This window comes from Typopeltis vanoorti, chromosome 5 (assembly GCF_054136105.1).
Source record: "Typopeltis vanoorti isolate ZY-2024b chromosome 5, IOZ_Tvanoo_1.0, whole genome shotgun sequence".
Taxonomy (NCBI): Eukaryota; Metazoa; Arthropoda; class Arachnida; order Uropygi; family Thelyphonidae; genus Typopeltis; species Typopeltis vanoorti.
The window spans coordinates 82,654,380-82,677,883 of record NC_143553.1 but is presented as its reverse complement, the minus strand read 5'-3'; the positions used below and the strand labels follow the sequence as shown (position 1 = coordinate 82,677,883).

Here is a 23,504-nt window from a genome sequence, read left to right as displayed (position 1 = left end):
AAGAAAAAAGTCACAAAGTATTGATCTATCCTCTGATATGAATTTCGACACACTCCTTTTTAGCTGATGACAACAGATTCTGAAGATAAACAGAAATCTATTTTCAATCTAAAAGAAATAGTCGAAGATTTCGGAATGAAAATCTCAAAGAAAAAAAAAAAGACTTTTAAAGGTCCTTGAAGATCTAACTAAAAATAAAATAATTTAGGATGTATGATTTCATATGAAGATGAAAAGCACATAAACTTGAAAATTACAAAACACCTAAAAATACCTAAGGTGAATGGAAAGTTAAAAATAGCAGGTGCAATGAATTTTGTGCTTAAACCTAGCGTGGTACGAAAATAAACTGCATTAAAAGTATAATTGCTTTACCAACTCTGCAATATGTTTTGTCCAGATTTCATATTGCATATGAAATCTGGACAAAAAAACTATAAAACGATAAATAAACAATAAGCAAAAAGATTAATAGCAGTTGATATGAAATTTATGAGGAGAAAACCACAAAATATACCCTGTTTGATTATAAAAGAGCGAAAAAGATTTGATAAAATAAATAACGAGGATATATTCTTAATGAATTAGGAACAAAAGGCATTTTTAAAAATTCATTATAATACGTATACTATTAAAAATAAGGTATACAGCATCATATTAATGTCATGTGAAAAATACAGTAATATAAGTAATGAGGTTGTTTTCAATGCGTAAGAAAACATTTGTTTTTAAAAAAAATGATAATATAAAACAGTGGGTTTGCGGACAGATCTCATCTCCAGGCCATTCCACTGACTGACGACGTCTTTTAGTTGGAAAGACTTGTCTTAGAATCCCTATGACGCGAAGATGATGTACAAGGTCTTTTTCTGAAGATGACTCAGCAAATCTCATATAATCGAAGTGGTAGTGACAGTTTATCTCCTGGAAACTCGGTTTTCATCTCGCATGATAGACAACCTGCTAGAAAAACACACGCAAGTGACAGATTTAGCAGACTATTCAGTGATGGACCATCGCCGACATGACTGTGGCGACTTGATTTTGCTAGTTGGATTGTAATTATAGACTGAAGTACCACTCCCAAGCGACCAGTGGCCTGGTCTGAGGGAGGATATATTTTTGACTGTAGAGGCGTATGTCACGGGGCCGGTTTGCGGGATGAAAAACTGGTGGAAAAAAAGATAAACTGGTGGAAAAAACCCTACTTCCCGCTCCCAAGACCGGCTAACTTGGCTATGCCTGAGGAAGATCCTCAAAATTCCTCACGTCTTCGACGGGAATCGAACCTGGAACACTCCTTTCCCAGGCATATGGTTGCGAAGAGCAAAGCCACTAAGCTAATTGCTAATATTTTATTAACCATGAAGCATCTACGTACAATCCAAATAAATATATATACATTTGTACATAGAATGCTTATTCTAATTGGCATTTTGATTTACATTTCTTGATCTTAATAATATATATTATGTACAATTTATACCTATTACTATTTTACATAATATAATATATATAATATTTTATAATATAATATATAATATATTTTACAATACGTCTTCTGTGCATATGACTATTTTACTTATAATACATATAATTATTCTTTCGGAGACACTTCTTTATAGCCCTTTGTTATGTTTGACTTGACACTTTTATATTTGGCTGTGAACATTTTGGATTGTACATTATACATATACAGTTTGGAATATACAGATATAGTTTGGATTATACATTATTAATTTATCATGAAGTGTTAAGCGCTATTTACATATACCATGTTTATACATACACATGTAGTTACTTTACATATCATAAATGTTCTTAACATATAATTAATAAAACTTGTTTTTGCATATCATTACATGATTTATTGCTTCATTATTATCTTTTTCAGATTGCAAATGTCTATATACATGTGTAGTATTTGTTTTAACATAGAAAGAGAGGGTTACATTTTGGCAGATATTTGAGTTACCTACCGGATGCAAAATGTCATCAGGTTCTTCCACTATATAAACTGTCATTGACATTTTTTGATACATAAAACTAAACTACTACCTCTATAATTGACAAATATTATGCACAGAATTACAACTAATTATAGCATAAAGCAATTAATGTACAAGTGGTTATACAGCTTAATGAAGAAGTTTACAATATGCTTTTCTTTCGCTTATGTATATTTTATCGTGTATATGTTTTTTTTTTTTTTTTAATTTATGGTGGGTCCTTTATTTCTATGATTTGCAGTTGTTCTTCGAATTCTGAGATGAGACCTATTTGTCGCCATTGGTGTTTTGTTATTTTGTTTCTGTTTATGGTATCTGTGATTGTTCCTTTTAGTATGTTGTTTATTTTCCTGAGTATGTCTGGTCCTGTTTCCCTTCCGTAAATTTTGTCGCATCTGTATGTCCAAATCGAGTACATGGTTGTTATAATAATGATTGCTTTAGTTGTGCTAATTTTCCCTTCGTGTAACCAGTATAATGTGTGTTCTGTAAAGGGTTGTTTGTGTTTTATGAATGTTTGAACCGTGTTCCATATTCGGGAGGTGTGAGGGCAGTACATCATTAAGTGGCAAAGTGTTTCTGGTTGGGGGAAAAAATGACATCTGGCGGGGCCTTGAAGAGGGATCCCTTTCGCTGTGCACCACATTTTGGTGGGCAAACAAGCGTGGTGTACTTTGTAGTAGAAGGTTTTTAATTTGGGGTTTATGGGCAGATTGAAAGCTTTTTTAAGTGCCTTTGATGGTCTTAATGTCCCTCTTTCAATCTCCCGGCCACTAAGCTAATTGCGTGGACTGGTTCTTTTACGATAATAAAAATTTAAATTATTTGAAATTTCTTAAATAAATTTTGATAGAACAGTCACACGTTGGTTCGCTAAATATAAGGAACCGGAGTGTTGACTAGGCAGGATAATCGTTAAAAACCAGAATATTAAAAACATTCTCAAAAGTTAAAGCAAATTTTGATAAAGCCACTTCACTTGAATCGTTGAATATAATGATACAGGAATTATAGAATTCTCACCAACCCGAATCGCTAATAAAATTAAAATGAATTTTGATTCAAGGTTAAAATTTATTTGAACTAAAGTTTAAAAAATTCTTGCATTTTACAAGTTACTAAATTCTTAGTAACTTGTAAAAACTCTTTTAATAATTTTTATAAGTGGAACTATCATTTAGGAAAATAAAAGAAACTCAATGATGTTTGAGATTGAGAAAATAAGAAAAGAATTCAGAAATAATTAGAACATTTAATATAAGTATTCAAAAAATAACACCTTTACAGAATAACAGAAAATAAATTAAATTACATAAATATACTTGAAATTTTTTAAATTAAATTTTAGAGTTTTTGATTTCATATTCACAAAATTAGAAATAATGGTCGTAACGTCTAATTCCGCACATATATCATTTTCAATAGCTATTAATGCCAAACTAACAAACCTTTTTTTGTGACATACTTGTTCTTAAGTGGGTTTTAATCAATTTCAACTTGGAAAAGGAATGTTCACCGCTTGCTACACTAACAGGTAAGATTAATAGTATTCTTAAAGCAATTGAAAAGTTAGAGAAAGATAAATTATTGGACACAATAAAATTAAGAATATCGAACGGGTTTTGAATATTTAAATTATCCTTCCGAAAAATATCCCGGAAAGCACATAACTCGTCATATAAATCTATTGCATTTACGTCTTTGTTGTCGCCGTCCTTCAAGAGAATCTCTAAATCGTCACAATTTTTTCGTAAATCTTCGTTATTAATTTGTAGTAATCTATACAAGAAATTGAAATTATCATAATATGTTTTTAGTTATTCAAAACGTTCTATTAACGAACGCATTGCAACGTCTAGAATTATATATAAAACACATTCACTCTAAATTTATCTTCTGGCGATTGTGGCGTTTCGTCATGATACTCATAGTCAAATTGTCGTGTCTTCTTTCGTCGTCAAACTTCCGTACCAGTTTTAAATTCTTGTTCTCCATTCACCTCTTCACTCAGTTCTTTTGCCGTTTTTAGAACTTCTTTAAAATTTGCATCTGATCGATACACTTGTAAGAATATTTTTTTTAAGTTTTCGATAGATTCTAAAACAAGTGTAATGTTCATATTTTTGTCTTGAAGCATTTTACTCACAGGATTTATTCTGTTAAGTAAATCATGCCAAGTTATAAGAGAGCAAATAAATCTGTAGCAAATAAAAAAATTCCTTCATTTTAGCACATAATGTTTGTGCTTCATGCTGAGTTTCTTTATTAATATTTTCATTATTTAAAATTTCAAAGAGTGCATCGTAAATTTCTCCTAACTGATATCGTTGAGGGCGGATTGCATTAATTTTACTTTCCCATCGCGTTTCTGATGGCTGTTTCAATGTTAAATTTTTCACGAACTTTAAAAGGATTGCCCAACGTTTGTGAGAGAATGAAAAGAAATTGTATATTTCTTGAATAATTGCAAAGAAACTAATTGTATCTCCATTCACTTTGGTTGCATCGTTAATGATTAAATTTAGAGTATAAGCAGCACATGGCACGTAAAAAGCTCGAGGATGTTTGTTCAAAAGCAAATTTTGGACCCCATATTTTTTCCCTTTCATATTTGCCCCATTGTCATATCCTTGACCTCGCATGTTTTCAATGGGAATGTTCCATTTTTCCAGTTGTTCCATTATTGTTGCACTTAAACCACGTCCTGTGGAATCTGATATATCTGCAAAACCTAAAAAAATTTTCCTGATCTTGACAATTCCATTGTCACAGGAAACAAAGCGAAAAATAATGGTCATTTGTTCTGTTTTACTTGTATCAGGTGTGCAGTCTAAAATTATGGAATAATATTTAGATTTTCGAATTGATAATAAAATTGTATCCCTGACTGTGTTACTTAAAGTTTCCAATAGTTCATTTTGACTGTCTTTACTCAAATAGTGTACTCTATTGTTTTCGTTGGAGGGCCCTTTCAACATGATTTTCCATAACGGGATCAAGCTTCGCAAACAGTTCGAGTAATTTAAAAAAAAATTGCCGTTATTCCTTTCATATAATTTATCAGATGATCTGCGAAAAGCTAAATTTTGGCTACCAAGGAATTTTATAATTTCAATGAAGCATTCTAAAACACTCGTCCAATGTTTCTTTTCCATTTCATACATGCTTTGAGTCTGGCAATCAATAGTAGTTTTGTTTTTTAAATTTTTATCAAGTTCCTTCCATTTTAAGAAATTTTTCATGTGAGTTAAACTAATCTCATGTCTATGCAAAGTTGTACTTACATTTCTGCAATCGTCATAACCTTCTACAAGACTACTTGATTCAGATGGTGCGAAAAGTTTGCAACAAAAGCAAAAAACAGAATTTAAAGTTTCAGAATAAACGAGCCATGTTCTTGACACGAGCTTCCCGTTTTGCATTTTCTATTATAATACGTATCGCCAAATTTACGACCATATGTATCTCTGAGATATGTTATATTTTTCTTTTGAACAGGCCCCATTTCAATTAAAACAACTCGTCATTTTTCATCAAAATTTCCCCATTCACCTGGATCTTCTAAATTTACAGAGACTAACAGTGTGTTAGTTTCGTGGTCAACTACAACTAAATCTTCTCTCCTAACTGTTTTTCACTTAAATCATGCGTCTTGTTATCTTGTTCAATAGTTGCAATAGTACCTTCATGCAATCTGGATGATGTGCACGGTTCTTCAACTCTGATTTCTGATGTATAGAGTTGGTTACAATCTGCATCAGAATATTTTAACAAATTTATTAAGAGCCCCAGTGTGTTTCTTAATATCTGCTTCTTTCGCAACATGACGCTTACGATTTTGTGCACCGATTAACTTTTTAAAAATTTTTGATTCCATTTCTATTTTATATCCACAAGAAATGATTACGCAACACGACACAGAGACGAAATAATAGTCCGCGCTGCACTACTGTCAGTAGCCTACTGAGATGCGTACCATATGACTGGTTAACTAGCAACAAACGTTTTGTACGAAAATTCGTTTCTGGGCATAAAAACCGTTCACCGTTTCACTTTAGATAGACTGCAGTAGACACAACATTATGCAGGCAAGCATTTAGCCTGCACTCGCTGCAAAATTGTATACAGCTGGCTGATCAAAGAGGCGGCAATATACAATTTTTTAAAGTTTTTATTCGGTGTATCCGGCCTTATTTATTTTAATATTGATCATTGTAAGAATTTTTTGTTTTTATGATAAAAATTTTGTTTCTTAAAAATGAACTTATGAACTGTGCTCCGGCGGCGGTGCCCGCATGCTCTGAATGCCCGCTTTCCAAGGTAAAAAACTTACCACACACACACACACACACACACACACACACACACACACACACACACACACACACACACATATATATATATATATATATAATATTCATTAAAGCTTGATTTGCTTCCTCAGTCTTAAGAAAAGGCTGGTTATATTCCACTAATTCGAGCCCTACCCAAGGGCCTATGAATTGTGGAAATACTTTCTGAAAATGAAAGCTGTGCCGAACAAAATGGCCTTTTGCAGCTGCCCAATTTTTAATCCATCTAACTCGAGCGCTTCTAAATGTTTTTTCAATGTTTTAGGGATGGCGCCAAAAGCACCTATTATTATGGGAACAACTTTTGTTTTCTTTTGCCAGATGCGTTCAACTTCGAGTTGCAAATCGCGATATTTTGTAATTTTTTCGTTTTCTTTGTCGTCAATCCGACTATCTCCTGGTAATGATATTTCTATAAACTTAACACCCTTGTTTTCACTTTTTTCGACCACTGTGATATCGGGTGTATTACATTCCAAGCTTTTGTCAGTCTGGATTTTGAAATCGCAGAGTATTTTAGCTTTTTCAATCTCGACCACTTTCTGGTGAACCTTATGCTTCTAATAGTTTTTAGATACTTCAAACCCATACTTTTTTACATAAATGCCAGTGGATTATCTTAGCTACGTTATCACGCCTTTTACGGTACTCAATTTGTGCGATTTTGCTGCATCCACTTATAACGTGGTCTACCGTTTCTTTCTTTCCTTTGCACAATCTACATTTACTGTCTTCTTGAATTTTTTGTATTTTTGCCTTCATAACTTTGGTTTTAATGGCCTGTTCTTGTGCAAAAAAATTACCGATTCTGTTTTTCTTTCTTTAGTGCTCCATTTCTCAACCATTGCCAGGTCAAGTTGCTGTCAGCGCTATCCTCTATGCTGTGAAGGTATTTTCCATGCAATGCCTTATTTTTCCATCTTTCATTTCTCACTTTTACTTGGTTGGTTTTGTATTCCAATTTGGTCTCCATGGGTTTAAATAAACCCTCTTTCCTTATCTCAATTAGAAATTTTTCCATGGTTTGCTGCAGATAATCATTTAAATTTCGTTTTTCTTCTTCAATAATTTGCTTCACTTGTAATAATCCTCTACCTCCTTTTTTGCGTGATAGATATAGCCTATCAATGTCACTACAAGGATTGAGGGCATGGTGCATTGTCATTAATTTTCGAGTTTTTCGGTCTAAATCTTCCATCCCATTCAACAATGCCTGCTGAATACCTCAGAACAGGTATGGCCCAGGTATTAATTAATTTTATCAAATTTCCAGCAATAAGCATTGACTTAAGGAGTTTTCTTAATCGTCTTATGTATTCTGCTCTAGTTCTTTCTTTGATCTTATTGTGCAGAATTTGTGACGCTTCTAAAATTCCCAAATATTTTTAGCTGTCTTTGAATTTTATTGACTTGATTATTTCACCATTGAGCAGCTTGATTTCGTTCAGATCTTCAAACTTTCGTCTTGTTATTCCAGCAATTGCACATTTGTCTAAGCCAAAATCCATTGATCTATCTTGACTGAATATGTGCACAGTGTTAAGCAACGATCTGAGTTCATTCTCTGATTCTGCATACAACTTCAGATCGTCCATGTATAAAAGGTGAGATATCTTTGCACTCTTTTGTGCAGTTTGATAACCATGAGCAGTTTTATTTAAAATTCTAGTTAAGAGGATCAATGACAATATAAACAATAGAGGAGATAATGAGTCTTTTTGAAAAATGCCCTTTTGATGTTTATCTCTCCAATTTCTTCTCTATTTAGACCCAACGTTGTTTTCCAGTTTTTCATGCTGGATTGCAAAACGTTTTGCACGTTTTCGCTAATACCGAATAGTTCTGTGCATTTTAAAATCCAACTATGAGGCACCGAATCAAACGCTTTTTTGTAATCTATCCAAGCCATATGAAGGTTGGTTTTTCTACGTTTGCAATTTTAAAGAATCATTTTATCAATCAGCAATTGTTCTTTTGTGCCTCTTGAGTTTTTTGCTGTTACCTTTTTGTTCAATTGGGAAATTGGGAAAAGAGAATTTGCTTTAAGATAGCTGTGTATTTTATCAGCTAGTATGCCTGTGAGTAGCTTAAAAGTTGTTGGCAGGCAGTTTATTGGTCGGAAGTTTTCTGGGTTTGGACGTTTTTCTTCATCCTTTGTGATCAAAACGTTTTCCCTGCTGTGAGCCACTCTTCTTTGCCTTTTCCTTCTAAAACATCATAAAATTGGTTAGCAAGTCTTTCGTGTAAGCCTGTTAGATATTTCAACCAGTAGCCATGTAATTCATCCTTCCTGGGTGTTGACCAATTTTTTATTTTTTTAGCTTGCTTTTGAACCATTTCAGTTGTTATTTTCAGTTGGTCCATTTTTCGTTCTTCAGATTCGTTCGTAATTTGTTCAATCCACTTTGCGTTGTTATTGTGCCTCTTAGGGTTGTCCCATAGGTTTTTCCAAAACTTAAGTGTATTTTCTTTGTCTCTGGTATTTATATTTATATTTTCTTTAAGGTTATCATTCCTGCAGCAATCAATTTTCTTATAAAACTGGTGCTGATTTGCGCGAAACATCGAATTTTGCTTGTACCGTTCAATGCGTGCACTGTATCTTCTTCTTATTTTAGCTGCAGCTGCAACTATTTTTTGCTTCACTTCCTCTAATACTTCATCAATAGGTTGTGTTCTAGTATTATATCTCTTTATGAGGTTATTTCGGATTTTTGTGTTTTTCAGCTTCTTTTCCTTAAGGTTTTTCAAATTGCTCAAGTCTGCTTTGAGTTTAAGAATTTTATTCTCCAGTCGATGCTTCCATTTTGGTTCCTGAGCCTTACTGCTTTTGAGTTCACTAATCTTATATCCTAATTCAGATGTTACGACGTAGGCTATTGAGTACATAAGTTGATTCGTTTCCCCAATAGTTCCAGTAGGAATATCCCTTGCGCTTTATTGGCCTCTTGTAGGAGTTCCTTCAGTTTATGTTGAGGTACTTGTCTCAATACTGGAAGCCTAACTCGTTCCTGGTTGCTGTTCATTTGCTCGATTATTTTTCTTGCGAGTTCTTGTTCCTTATCTGATAGCTTCCTTTCAACTGTTTGTATCTTTTCAAAATTTTCAGCATTCTGCACGTTGGAATCTGGTTCTGCTCCATTCATATACTTGGTCACTTCAGTGGTCAGTACGGTTTCCTTTTACAGCTTGAGGTTTCAGTGCTTCCAGCTCAAGTTCACTAAATACCTTGCGTTTGATAATGAAGCTGCGTTGCTGCATCAGCCTTTCGAATGAAATTTCAGAATTTGGGTGTTGTTCAAGTCAAAGTTGGAACATTCGTTTCTGAAATCCCTTAACTGACAGTTTTGAATTGTAGAAGCACTGCATTACTTGTCGATTTTCAGCCATGCTCTACTTTTTCCTAGTAATTACTTTCGAGTTCTGTGGATCTTGCTCCTGTAGCCCAATTGTCACTGGCTGTTCAGGAAGCCTAACATCCAGTGCGGTCCTTGGTAACCCGCGCGACGACCGATGCGGTATAGAGTTCTGATTTGTCTTCACCATTTTTAACTGGGGGTGGGCAGGTGCATGAGATAAAAAAAATATAGGTAAATAGGACAGACTCACCCCTAGCCCTCGAATACTCTAATAGCATTGGGAGGAAGGAGCAAGGTGAAAAGAAATGCAGAGGGAAAGAAGAGTAGGGACCAGTCTACAGATAATATAACAGGCGTATACAGGTGTATATTACATGAAGTAAGGCGTGGTCCAGCTTCAGGTGCCTCGGGTTCGCCATGCCCTTACTCACTAGAGTGAGCCCTTGAGGATTATACATATCACATATATATACATGATATGTATAATATAATATAATATATATATATATTGTTATTAGGATTGACTCGGGATGTATACATTTATAAAATTAATATTTAACTGACTAGAACCAGAGAAAGTATAACACAAAAAACTTTAATAAATCACGACTAGTTTCATCGGTGTCGCGACTTCAGGTGAGTAAGAAATAACACAAAACTTATATATATATATTCTCCCAGAATCCGAAGATGAACAGACAGAGCAATATCTATTTATAGCATTACATTGGTTTCTAGAGAGAATTTTCTCCTTGTAAACTATTCCCTACCGACTCACGGTGTTAGCTGGTCTCATGAGGTGGGGGGGGGGTAATAGGATTACTCCTCCTGTAAAACTTTATTATTATTATTATTGTTATTATTATTATTATTATTAACGCGTTCATTGCCAAGCTGAAAATTGGAATTTCGTGTGGTGGCCAATTTTTTTTATTTTTTTATTTAGTTAGCGACGTCTATGCGATAAGGCGTGATCGGCCGTTCGGTGAGAACTCGCAACATTATATCGCGTGATTGGCAATGAACGTGTTAAAAGAACATTAAAACACGAACTCTGGAAAATATATCAACAAAGTTAATATACCATTAACACCAATATACACATCACAAGTCACCAGCATCCAATGCCTACATCCCATACATAAACAGTAACAACAACATAAATAGTGAAGGCTAAATCCCACTCTCTTCATAAAAGCTAACCCAAGCTTCGAAGTAGGTGGAATTAAAATCGCCTCACACATCTACACGTAATCCTTATAATCAAAGAATGCAGATTATGTAACAAAACAGTCAGTAAAGTGTATAACAATAATGAAGATACCGATATTTAAAAAAAAAAGTGTGTATATGTAAATAGGCTGTATAATAATAAGCTATGATATTGATATTGAAAAAAAATTATGTACATTTATATTTAAAAAAAATCACTGTACTCTATATTTGTATTGAACTGAAAATGTAATAGTATACTTTATTGTATATAAGTAAATACTCTGTATGATGATAAATAAAATGTTATTACAGTTAAAATATATATATATAAATTATTATTATTGCTATAATATATGAATATAATTTATCTGAGATATTATCAATTAATTATTATTATTATTATTATTATTATTATCCATTATTCAAAAATTCCGTGTAATCTTCACTGTTAATATTAGAAGAATGGGTGCTGTAACTATATCTATATTTACAATACGTGTAAATATATGATGCAAAAAAGTATTATTATCAAAATTTTAATTGAAATGCAATGTAGAAAATGAATCACATATGCAGCTTAGTGCTGAATTTGGTAAAAATTACAAGTAGGAATGTCACTAAAGATGATTATTGTAATTGTGTAAATATTTTAGAAATCAATAAAACAATATGTATGCATGTAAATAAATAAATAAATTATTATTATTATCCCGCAAAACAGGAAAACTTATGCCAATCCCACACATGCCACTGATGTGTTATAGGTCGGCGCTTCGGTATATATTTTCTTATTCGGATTTCTTTAAAATTAATATTTGTATTTTCTTTAGCAAAAATGGGTAAATTTCCCGGCATTAAGGTTAACATGAAATTTGTTCCATGAATGAATTAAACAATCTTAAAATTCATGAAAAGCGAATTAATCTTGGATTTTTTAAAATTATTTAAAAATTATATTGACTTTTTTCATAAATTAAAGAATTAAAAATGTAAATTAAATAATTTAAATATGTAAAATTTGAGTTTTGTAGCATATTGTTAATAATTGTTAAAATATTATCTAAATTATTATTATGAAATTTATGCATGCATTGTTTTACGATTTTATAAATAGCCAACGAATGGGAAAAGAGTTAGCGAGGGGAAAATATCTAGCACTCCGGCACTTTTATTTATTACTACATCGTCGAACCTCACATATTAAGTGTGTGTTATATTTGTTCGGTGCCTGTTCTCAGACCGATTTGCCTGCTTTGGAAAGAAAGACTCCTTCTTTCTCCCTATGTGCCCGCATAACAAACCTTTAGTTGCAAAAAATCATCATCTGTTTTTTCTTGAAGGGAGCACGTTTCATTGTTCTTCCGGCTCGAAACGCTTATTCTATTACTTATTTTTCTAATCTGCACTGAGCAGTAGCGCACTCAGGATTTAATCTTGGGGGGGGGGCGATTAAGTACACGATTTGAGAATACACAGAGCATCTGTAATAATCGCTAATTCATAAGTATACTATAGAAATAGAAGCGACACAATATAGATTTTAAAAAAAAAATTAATTAGGAAAAGATTTTTGGAAAATTTGTTGTGTTTTTTTCCATTTTCTTTGGGCCGCTGGCATCGAGTTTTTTTTTTTTTTTTTTTTCATTTTCTATTTATTTCTACTTTTCTCGTAGAAATTTTTTATTTGATAATTTTGTATTTATTTCATGGAATAATAGTTTGTCATAAAATTTCGAATTTGGCATTTTTTTTCTGTATAATTTGGATGCTGTGTTTTAATTCCATCTTTCCACTGTTTACCTCTTTTATAACATTAATTTAAATTGATCAAATTCGTAATATTTATCCCACTTTTACACGCTAGTTGTGTATAATATGCGACGTGACCTTGAGTTAAAAAAAAAAAAAACAAGTTTTGTCACATGACATCCGAAACCAATGGAAGCCAACACATAGGCAAAGTGCACTCGCGTTCATAGGAGTAAGTTGGGTGCATAGACATGGGTGTTTATTGATTGGCGTATAGTTATTATTGAAGTGCAGAAATTCTTAAAAATTTAATGTCATTCATTTGTTAATATGTGATGACTAACAATGGATTTGAAATATCTGCGAGAAAGGTGGAGAAGGTGCAATTCATGAACCAGAAGCTAAGGAAGCTGCTTCTTTCAGTAAACCCATCGTAATAACATGGCGTCACCCACTGCTATGTTGACAACGATGTGGGTTGCTTTTGCAACATTTCTTTCTGGAAATTCTCTTAGGAATATGTTGTGTCCAATGAGGTGTTCTTGCTTAGGATCTTTCGTCGATTGTAGTGAAAGAGGTTTAAGTGAAATTCCACAAGATTTACCTGTTTGGGTCGAAATATTGTAAGTATAAGCGCTTTAAGTTTATCAACATATATCAAGTTATGTAAATGCTGAAAGGTTATTTGTTTATATTTTATTTCGTTTTATGCTGCTTACGATGTTGATCTCAAAAGTGACATATTTTGAAGTTGTCCTTTGAAAAAGAAAAAAAGTTAATTTGAATAATTTCTTGTTTTGTTAGGCCCTTGTAATACGGATATATTTACTATTGAAAATATATGAAGAAATCCAGAATTTCGTTATATTGATATATACCAGAAAATCAATAGTACTGAATTCTTTTGCACAGAAGAGGCATGAAAGTATCTTCATGAAATATCATGAAAATGTGATATTCATTTTCAGTAATGTTATTGGTGGGTATTGAGAGATATATAAACAGTTATGCCACATGCTTGTAGATTATTATTACATATGGGCACTTCCATGGAGTCCATAGATTCATCGCGGGAGGCCGTTTCAAAAACATCACCTATCAATACCTACCAAATTTTGTCTTTAAATCAAAGTACACACAACTGAGGCAATTGATGTGAAGTCGTTAGCCCCTATATACAACAACTCAGTTGTGAAGATACTTCATGCACAAACTTTTTTTGCTTACACTTGGATAATGGATTAAACCAAGAATATAATTTCTTGTATTATTAATATTATTTTCTTGTAATCTCTTCCACACGTTCACCGTTCTCCAAGCAAAAAATCTAGTCCTCACTCCCTTGTCAATCACACACTCTTACTCAGTTTTCATGGATGACCTCTAGTTTTTGTCACATTATTCATGTACTGAATTATTTCCTCCACATTAATCCCATAAACTCCCCTAAGCAACTTAAATGTCTCTATCATATCCTCCTTTATCTGTTGATCAACAACTTCTTAGCATGTATTTCTTTAAATCGATCAACCAGATCAAGTATGTATTCCTTTAAATTTGCTGAACAAGGCTATAAACAACAAAACCAAAGGAAGCTTCTTGTTAATAACAAGAAATATGTTTCATGAATGAATTAAATGTCTTAAAATTCATAAAACGTTTTTTAATGGTTTCATTCATAATTGTAAAATAATAAACCTCACAGCCTTAGTTATATTAGGTCAGTATATTATTATTATTATTACAGTAACCTCCATGTAGTCAATAGGCTATCTTGGGAGACCCACTCAACCACCAACATGCCTATCATATTGAACCCTTGAAATATTTATGCTCCCTGCATTTACAACACACACACTGGTAATGCATTCCACTTCCCCACGTAAAGAATCTATTTCTCACACTTATCATATCTTTTACACAACTTCAGGGATGGCTTCTCATTCTGCCCATCTTACCATCCACTCCCTTTTTATAATTCAAAAATTAAAGATGGCAAGAAATTATATTCTTGGTTTAATCCTTTATCCAAGTGTAAGCAAACAAAGTATGTGCGTGGAGTATCTTCATAATTGGGCTAATGACTTTACACCAATTGCCTTAGTATCCTATTATGCAAAGCACTCTCTTTCGGATATGTATGATACTATGCATTATGGGAAGGGCCACTACCCACACCACTTTAAATCTGTCTAAGGTCTCATCAGTAGAAGCTAGACCCAGAAGAGATCCCAAGGTTGAAATAATGCAAAGGCCATATATTTCCATATTATTGCATTATGGAATGCTTTGTTTGCTTACACTTGGATAAAGGATTAAACCAAGAATATAATTTTTTGGCATCTTTAATTTATAGTATAGCCAAGTGAAAAAACATTCAGCAACTTTTTATAATTCCTTCTGTATTAATTAATCTAGTAAAAGCCTTTAATCAACTTCAATGTCTCTATCATATCACCCCTTTTTTATATTTCTTAATTGTGTGTGTTTTTCTGGCTCTCTTGCCTATTTTGCAGGAAGAAAAACCTAAATTTCCAGGAAGTGGAATGCCTACATTAACAGCCTTTCGTGTGGTATCCTATCAAATACCTTAGAAAAATCCAACATTATTTGCAAAGCCCTTATGAAGGTTTTCTTCATCTTAGACAGAATTGCAACTTAGAGCTTTTTAGCCATCAGTCTTTGTTAATGCTGGCTGAGCTATAAAAGCTTTGAGTGAGTGTGTGTGTGTATATGTGGGGGGGGGGGGGGGGGAGAAGCATGTTACTACTTGCTTATCAGGGATGCTTAGACTATGAATATGATGATACATTGAATTCTCGTGCAGAGGGGAGAGAGCTCAAGGCTTGTGGAACTTAATAAGCATTGAGCTTATACTTTTGAGAGGTGGGAATGTGTTGCAATTCTGAAGGAAAGAGCTGTAATATTATGGCTGGTTACATAAGGATATAAAGTATTATTAATGGGAATCTGGATATGAGAGATATTGAGAGTTGGAAGCTCTACATGCCTAAAGGGAAGTACTGTACATTATTGGTACTAAAGCAATGGTTGTGACGTCAAGTCTCTATATACAAGTATCCTAGTTGTGAAGGTACTTCACATGCAAATTTAGTATTGCTTAGTATTCCATAATGCAATGCACATATCCTTATGGACATGTATAGTGCTATGCATTATGGGAATGGCCACTACCCAGATCAGTTTTGACCTTTGTTGAGGTCTCATCAGTGGGAGCTAGAGCTAGATGTCATTAGCTTCTATATATAAGTATCCCAGTCATGAAGTGACTTCACGTGGAAACTTTGTTTGCTTACACTTGGATAAAGGATGAAATTAAGAATATAATTTCTTGGTATCTTTAATTTATAGTATAACGAAGTGGAAAAACTTTCAATTATTTCATCCTCTTTCTACTCCTTTGAGACTTCCCCATTTCAACTCTTATTGAACATCTAGGCCAAGGGCATAGTTGTCTCTTTTGCGCATTCCCTAAAAATATATGGTGATATGTTATTCAATCCCATAGTTTTATTAATATTTAGTCCACTCAGTATGGTTCATTCACTTCTCATCTCATTTTCCTCCATTTTGGGTGTTGCTGCATTATGCACACCAGAGTGAAATACACTGACAAAGTGCTTAATTATTCCAGTACATATTTTAATTATTCCAGTACATATTAGGTATTTTAACCTCATTCACTTCTACATACTGGGAGTCTTCAAGTTCAATACTGAAACTTCATTGCCCAAGGTAGACCTCTAGTTTCAATCTTTTTGCCTTTCTATACTATCTCCTTCCTACAGTCCATTTTTCTAGAATTAAATATCCATTTGGTATCACTTTCTTTTTTACTTGCATGCACATTTGTCTGAAAGTTTTGTGATCATATATCCTTTACATTTCCAAGCTATAACATCCTAGTAGATATATTATTACTATTATCTGAGACCTCCAGGGAGTCAAGGACTCATCGAGAGAGGCTATAAATCATCCAAACCAGCTATCATACCTTCCCTTAAATTCATTCACACTAGATGCACTCACTTCCCCTAAAGGCAAATTATTCAAAAGTTTATAGACCACTATCATATCATATCACCCCTCTTTCTCCTATTACCAGTCTGCAATCCACCTACTCACAATCTGTCCTCATAATCTAAATCCCATAATCCGGATATAATCTTTGTAACTCTTCTTTGCACCCTTTCCGCAGCTTCTTTATCCCACTGGAACCGAGAAGATCAAATCTGTGCACACTAATCCAAATGTAGTCTTATCAAGGACTTATAAAGAGGCAAAATGACTTCCTTATCCTTAGATGTCAAGGTTCACTACAACATCGCAATTATCCTCTGAGTTGTATTTGCGACTTTCGCTATGTGACCTTTGAACTTTATATTGCTATCCACCAATATGCCAGGATCCCCTGCCTCTTCAGTTTCTTGTAGTATAACCCCACTAATATAATATACAGCTGGAACTCTAATCACACCATAGTGCATAACTTTACACTTACTAACATTAAACTGACAGCCATTTTTGTTTGCCCAAATGTCAAATCATTTTGTAATTGCTGAATATCAGTATCATACCTGATTTCCATGCCTATCTTCGCATCATCAGCAAACAACAATTGCACATCTGATGTCAGATCCTGCCTGATGTCATTAATGTATAGATTGAACAATAATGGCCGAAGGATCACCACTGATCACTTAAGGTGATCACCTTATTATGGTATACAGTGGGTGTGAAGGTTCACACCCACTGTATACCACTTTTTGATATCCGTCTATCAACTATCTCCTGATTCAAGTCAAGAGTTTATATTCCAATTCCATATTCTATAGTTTATGCAACAGCCTTTCGTGTGGTATCCTATCAAATGCCTTAGAAAAATCCAACATTACTGTAGTGTATCCATTCCCTTTATCCAACTTGGCAGTAACATTGTTATAAAATATGAGCAAATTGCTAAAACATGACTTTCTTTAGTAAACTCATGTTGTTCCTTGCAGAGTATAGCATGTTTTTCTACCCATTTCTGTATGCGAGTGCTTGCCAACTTCTCTAAAATCTTCATTCCCACAGACACATCAGTTTTTGTACCATCCTTGTACAATAGAACCATCATACATTTCTTCCATTCCTAAGTTGAGACTCAAGTTATACAAACATGTGAGAGGCATGGCTAATTTGGCTGAACATTCCTTTAGCAAATGGACTAATATTCCATCTATCCCTATAGACAAATTCTTATCCAGGTTATGCAACAGCTCTTCAACCTTGTTTTCATGAACCTCTAACTCTTCATTTAATGTAACAGTAGCACTGTGCACCATGTTACATGCACATGGTTGATATATCTTAGCAGAGTGAGTACTCATTACCTGAACAATCTCATTAGCTTCCGACACTCGAGTACCATCTGTATTCAATAAAGTTATTCTTACACATTCATTCTTTCTTCTGCTTGCAGCCTAACGATAAAATTCTTTTGGATTGCTTTTAGCTTTCATGGCCAATTTCTTTTCATACTCCGATTTAGTTTTCTTCACAATACTCGTTACTTTTCTGGTCTGATCGTTATATATTTCATAACTCTTCTCACTCTTATTCTCACGATATTCTTTCCACATCATCTTCTTGTGGATCTCTTGCTTACCCCATTAACTGCTACGGTTGAGTTAATTGGAGTGCGGAAAAAAAAAGCGACCTTGTTACGATTATATATGGACTTTTTCAATCGAAGGCGAGTTAGCCGATCTCATACGGAGGTAGCAGGATTTTTTCTCCCAGAAACTTGGGTTTTTCAGTCCTGCATCCAGACAAATCAGCCTTTTAGAACACACACAATTTACCGACAAAAAATACTAGTTGTGGTGGAGGGTGGTGGATGGCATTAATGTGGATGATTGGTAGTAGAGGTTCGGGTGGAGACTGAGAGTTGTACAGTAGGTGTCCTCTCGCGATGAGTCTTCGGACTCTTTGGAGGTGTCATGAATAATAATAATATGCAGCACGATGCGTAAACCACGTGACTGCGGGGATTTCCGGGATATCATAATATGGCTTCTACCAGTAAATATCCATGTTATCTTACTGATGATCAAATTGATGAATTGTTAACAACAAATGAGTCGGGAGAAGAATTGTCTGAGTTAAGTGAATTGTGTACTTCAGATGAAGAAGATCCTGGTGATTCTACATAAATTAATTTGTGTAATTTGCATAATCAAGTGGACACCCCTTAATTATGCAAATTTTATAAAACACTATTATTGCCATTTTTGCGAGTGAACAAGTGTATATCAAAAAGTCCGGACAGCATCATGCATTCTTGAGAATGCATGATGCTGTCCGGACTTTTTACTTCAGTAAGAATTTTAATTGATTTTATTTATAAATTTTTGGTAAAATTAATTCAGCACATGGAACAATGTCAATAGAATATAAAGTCAGCAGTTAAAGGGTTAATAAAGTTGCACATTCATTTCACTCCCAACCTATTTATTCTTCAAACACTAGGGATAATTCAGATACTGCCTCATTTAAGCACTTTTTTCAAAGATTCCCATGCATTGCTGACATTTTTCCCATTCAATAACTGATACCATGGGACCAAAGATAGTATTCTCCTAAGTTGATCATAAATTCCAGCTTGGTAGTCCAGCATGTCACCTGTTTTAATCAGAGCATCAATACAGTTAGATATTCCCAAGAAAGTACAGCATGATCACTGTCACCAATTGGTAAAATAGCCATATTCTTGACAGGGACCCCCTTTCTGATGCAACGAGCAAATCATACTCTTTGACCTCGAGTTCCTTCTTTCATATGCTGCTTGAGAAAGTTGTCTTGCAACAATTCAATAAATTCCTCTTCTTTCTTATCATGAGATTTCTCTTCTACCCAATCAATGTTAGGAAAATTAAAGTCACCCATAATGATCATTTGTTTGGTATTCATAAGGCTAAATTGGTGATACATTTCTTCGTCACCTGCAACTGAGCCGCCAAGTCTGTAGCAACACTCCACCATATATTTCATTTTGTTAACTTCCACTTTACACCAGATAGACTCAAACTCACTGCTACATGGGACATTGTTACTATCATTGTTTTCTTGTGTTTCTACCCTAACTGGACTTAAGTCATGTGATATCATTAGTAGCACTCCTCCTCCTTTCCTATCTCTGCTGTCATTCCTAAAAATAGTATACCCATTACACTTGATCCCACTTACCACATCTGATTCTGATAGTCAGGTTTGACTAATGCCAACAATCTTAGGCCACATTGTATTCAATAAAGCAACGAACTCAACCCCCTTTGTTTCTAATGCTCTTGGCATTTGTGAATAGACATAATAAATTACCACATAGCCTATTCTTATAATTAGATATGCAATCTATTTGGTCTTGTTCTAGAATTCTCTCTTTTCCCTCCCTAGACATACTTAAAAAAAGGTCAGAACTCAAAGCATATTTTTCCACCCCTTCGTCACATACATAACCATGCTTGAAAATATTCATATCTTTATCACGTTTGCATGCCGTCCATACCACATTCACAAACATTGTTCCCATTCCTCCCTTGATGATCTAGTTTCCCTGACTCTCTGAATTAGGGCTCATACCAAGAAGTAATTTCTCCAGGCTTCTGATGCCAAATGAATTCAAGTACAGGCCATCCTTCTTATACAAGTCTTTTCTGCCATCAAACACACCCCACACATCGAAAAACTCGTCCATATCTTCTACACAGCCTGCGCATGAAATCATTTGCTATCATCGCCCCTCCTTAACTCAGTACTATCATATTTGGGTAGTAATCCTACAATTTTTACTCTCTCACATTTCTTTCTCGCTTCTTCCAACAGACCTTTCATATCTAATATTGCATGTTAAAGATTGTAAAACAAAATTTGAACTGCAGCCAGTTAGGAATGTTAAGAATTTATTCGAAAGAGGGTTTATAGATATGTAGAAAAGAATCTAATCAACCATTGCCAGTTCCTTGAGAATGATTTTGAATTTACTATCTAGAATTAACAAAGAATTTAATAAGCATTTTGCTAGTGTGTGTGTTAATGCTGTTAACACACACACTAGCAAAGTTGAAAGTTAAAGTTGAAATACTGCTTGAGAGGCAAGATTACCTAATAACATGATTACAAGAAGAGGAAACCATTGATATCTTATTAATTGTTATGGCTATTTTTGTTTAGGAGTACCCCTTTTTTTATAATGTCATTGGCTTTGTATAAATTTTTAGGTCATTACCGATGTTTTAAAGACAGATACATGAAGAATATATGAGAAGAATAATTTTGGACATACCTTTTGTAGGATGTTATGCCAGCCTGGTTGGCTGAGTGGTTAGCGTATCTGCTCTCCAGCCAAAAGGCTGCAGGTTTGAATCCTGCTGTGGGCATAGATGTTTGTGATTTCTGTGAAAATACTAGGGGGAGGGGGACAGTAGATGGCGTTGGTGTAGATGATGTGGTTGGTGGATGAGGTTGAGTGGTGGAGATGGAGAGTTGTAGAGTAGGTATCCTCCCTCGATGAGTCTTTGGACTCCCTGGAGGTGTCGAATAATAATAATATAATATTCCTGGTTGTCTTCTTATTGAGTAGCATCAGGTGTATGGTGATATACATTTGTATTACTACTGAATTACGACTGAAATGAGGGGAGGGTTGTTTTTCTTTTGAACATGTGGAGATAAGATGTCAGAGAATTGCGGGTGAGGCAAGAGGTATGTGAATTTCAACTGGGTTTAAGGGTGGCCTGAGAATTCTTTGGAAAGAAGGTTTGTGATTGTCTGTGAAAATACTAGGGGGGGTGATGGACAGTAGATGGCGTTGGTGTAGATGATGCGGTTGAGTGGTGGAGATGGAGAGTTGTAGAGTAGGTATCCTCCCTCGATGAGTCTTTGGACTCCCTGGAGGTGTCGAATAATAAAATAATAATAATATAATATTCCTGGTTGTCTTCTTATTGAGTAGCATCAAGCGTATGGCGATATACATTTGTATTACTACTGAATTACAACTGAAATGAGGGGAGGGTTGTTTTTCATTTGAACATGTGGAGATAAGATGTCAGAGAATTGCAGGTGAGGCAAGAGGTATGTGAATTTCAACTGGGTTTTAAGGGTGGGCTGAGAATTCTTTGGGAAGAAGGTGAAAGATAGAAATTTTTGGGGAAAGGAGAAGGATAGAATATGATGGAACAAGATTAGGGGTGGGAGTAACAGGGTGTGAGCTATTTTAGCAGTGTGTCATCTTCGAAGCTCATGGGAAAAGTGGAAGCTATGTCATGTCGGCTTGGTGTTTTTGTCTTGGGTGTATCTGTGTTGTTTTCTATTGGTTGGAGTTGTGACTTAATTTTTATGTTTTGGAGCTTCCAACTCTTGGAGATTATATAGGGTTGTGAACATTATTGAGTTTTTGTCACATTTTATAGGTATAATTTCCGATATTTAATCATTGTTTCATTTTCCTGTATGCCTATTATTATGGCTTTGTTGATTTATGGGATATGCTTCTGTTCAAGAGCGTGGACTGCTATTCCTGTTTTTCCTGTATTTTGTATTCTGTTTTTCTTTTGGTTATTACATTTCTTATTGTTTAAATGTTCCGGAATTGGTATGTTGCAGTCACATAAGTGTTCCTGTAGTCTTGCCCATAAAGACCTGATATAGATGTCCCCAGAACTTCAGACATCGTATATATACGCTACTCACAGAAGACCACACCATATGATCATGAACAAAATTAGCACCCAGTGATATAAACCTGATAAAACTAATAATCTCAGCTAACTTCTTTAAATTTAACAATAACATCTATATCCAAATTTTCTTACTCCCTATGGGCCAAAATATTTGCAGACAACTAGCTGAATTATTTATATCACATATAGAATCACACCTACTCATTCACTTTCCCCCCCCATCAACTTTTATGGTCGATATGTGGACAATATTCTATGCATTGGAGAATCAACATGCATCACCACTTTACAATTACAAGCATCCCTTAACGACTCCAGCAACAGACTAAAATTCACTATAGAAACAGAACATGAAAAATCCATACATTTCCTAAACCTGACATTAATTAGAACAAATAACAAAATAGCCAAAAAATATTCCACAAACCCACACATATTGGAAATTACCTCCTCTTTAACTCATACCATCCTTATTCTATCAAAAAATCAGTCTTCCTCAATTTATAAATGCATACAAGTTTTTGACTATACATAATTATCTCAACTGAGAAATAAAGAAATTAATGCAGATTTTTAAAAACCAAACACAACACAGCTAAGAAATTATGCCAACAAAACAGCAAAAACCCACTAAAACAATCCAACAACCAAAACAAGCTTCCCAACACAAAAAAACCTTCAAACTGCCATACATCCAAAACACATACAAAGCCTACAAATACATTTTTAAACACACCAAAATATTTCTAAAACCTGCAAAATCTCACACATACTAGAACACCACAATGTAGTTTATAAATTTCCTTGCCAACAAGACTGTGATGACACCTACACAGGTTTCTTGATCAGATCTTTATGGAACAAGACACTACAAGAACATTTCTGTAACTGAAACATTCCAATTCCAGAACATTTAATCATTAAGAAACGTAATAACCAAAAGAAATACAAAATACTGGAAAAACAGGAATAGCAGTCCACACTCTTGAATAGAAGCATACTCCACAAATTGACAAAGCCATAATAATAGACATACAGGAAAACGAAACAATACTTAGAATATCAGAAAATGAT

The 23,504-nt window shown here is 34.2% G+C and overlaps 1 protein-coding gene across 1 annotated transcript in view; it reads left to right on the top strand.

The window, feature by feature from the left end:
* Positions 1 to 13,125: 13,125 nt before the first annotated feature.
* The window catches only part of LOC150106600 (uncharacterized), a 468,912-nt gene continuing 458,533 nt past the window's right edge, over positions 13,126 to 23,504 (top strand). The window contains exon 1 of the mRNA XM_090393439.1: positions 13,126 to 13,307. Within this exon, the coding sequence (XP_090249565.1) occupies positions 13,126 to 13,307 (182 nt within the window). The remainder of the gene's footprint in view (positions 13,308 to 23,504) is intronic.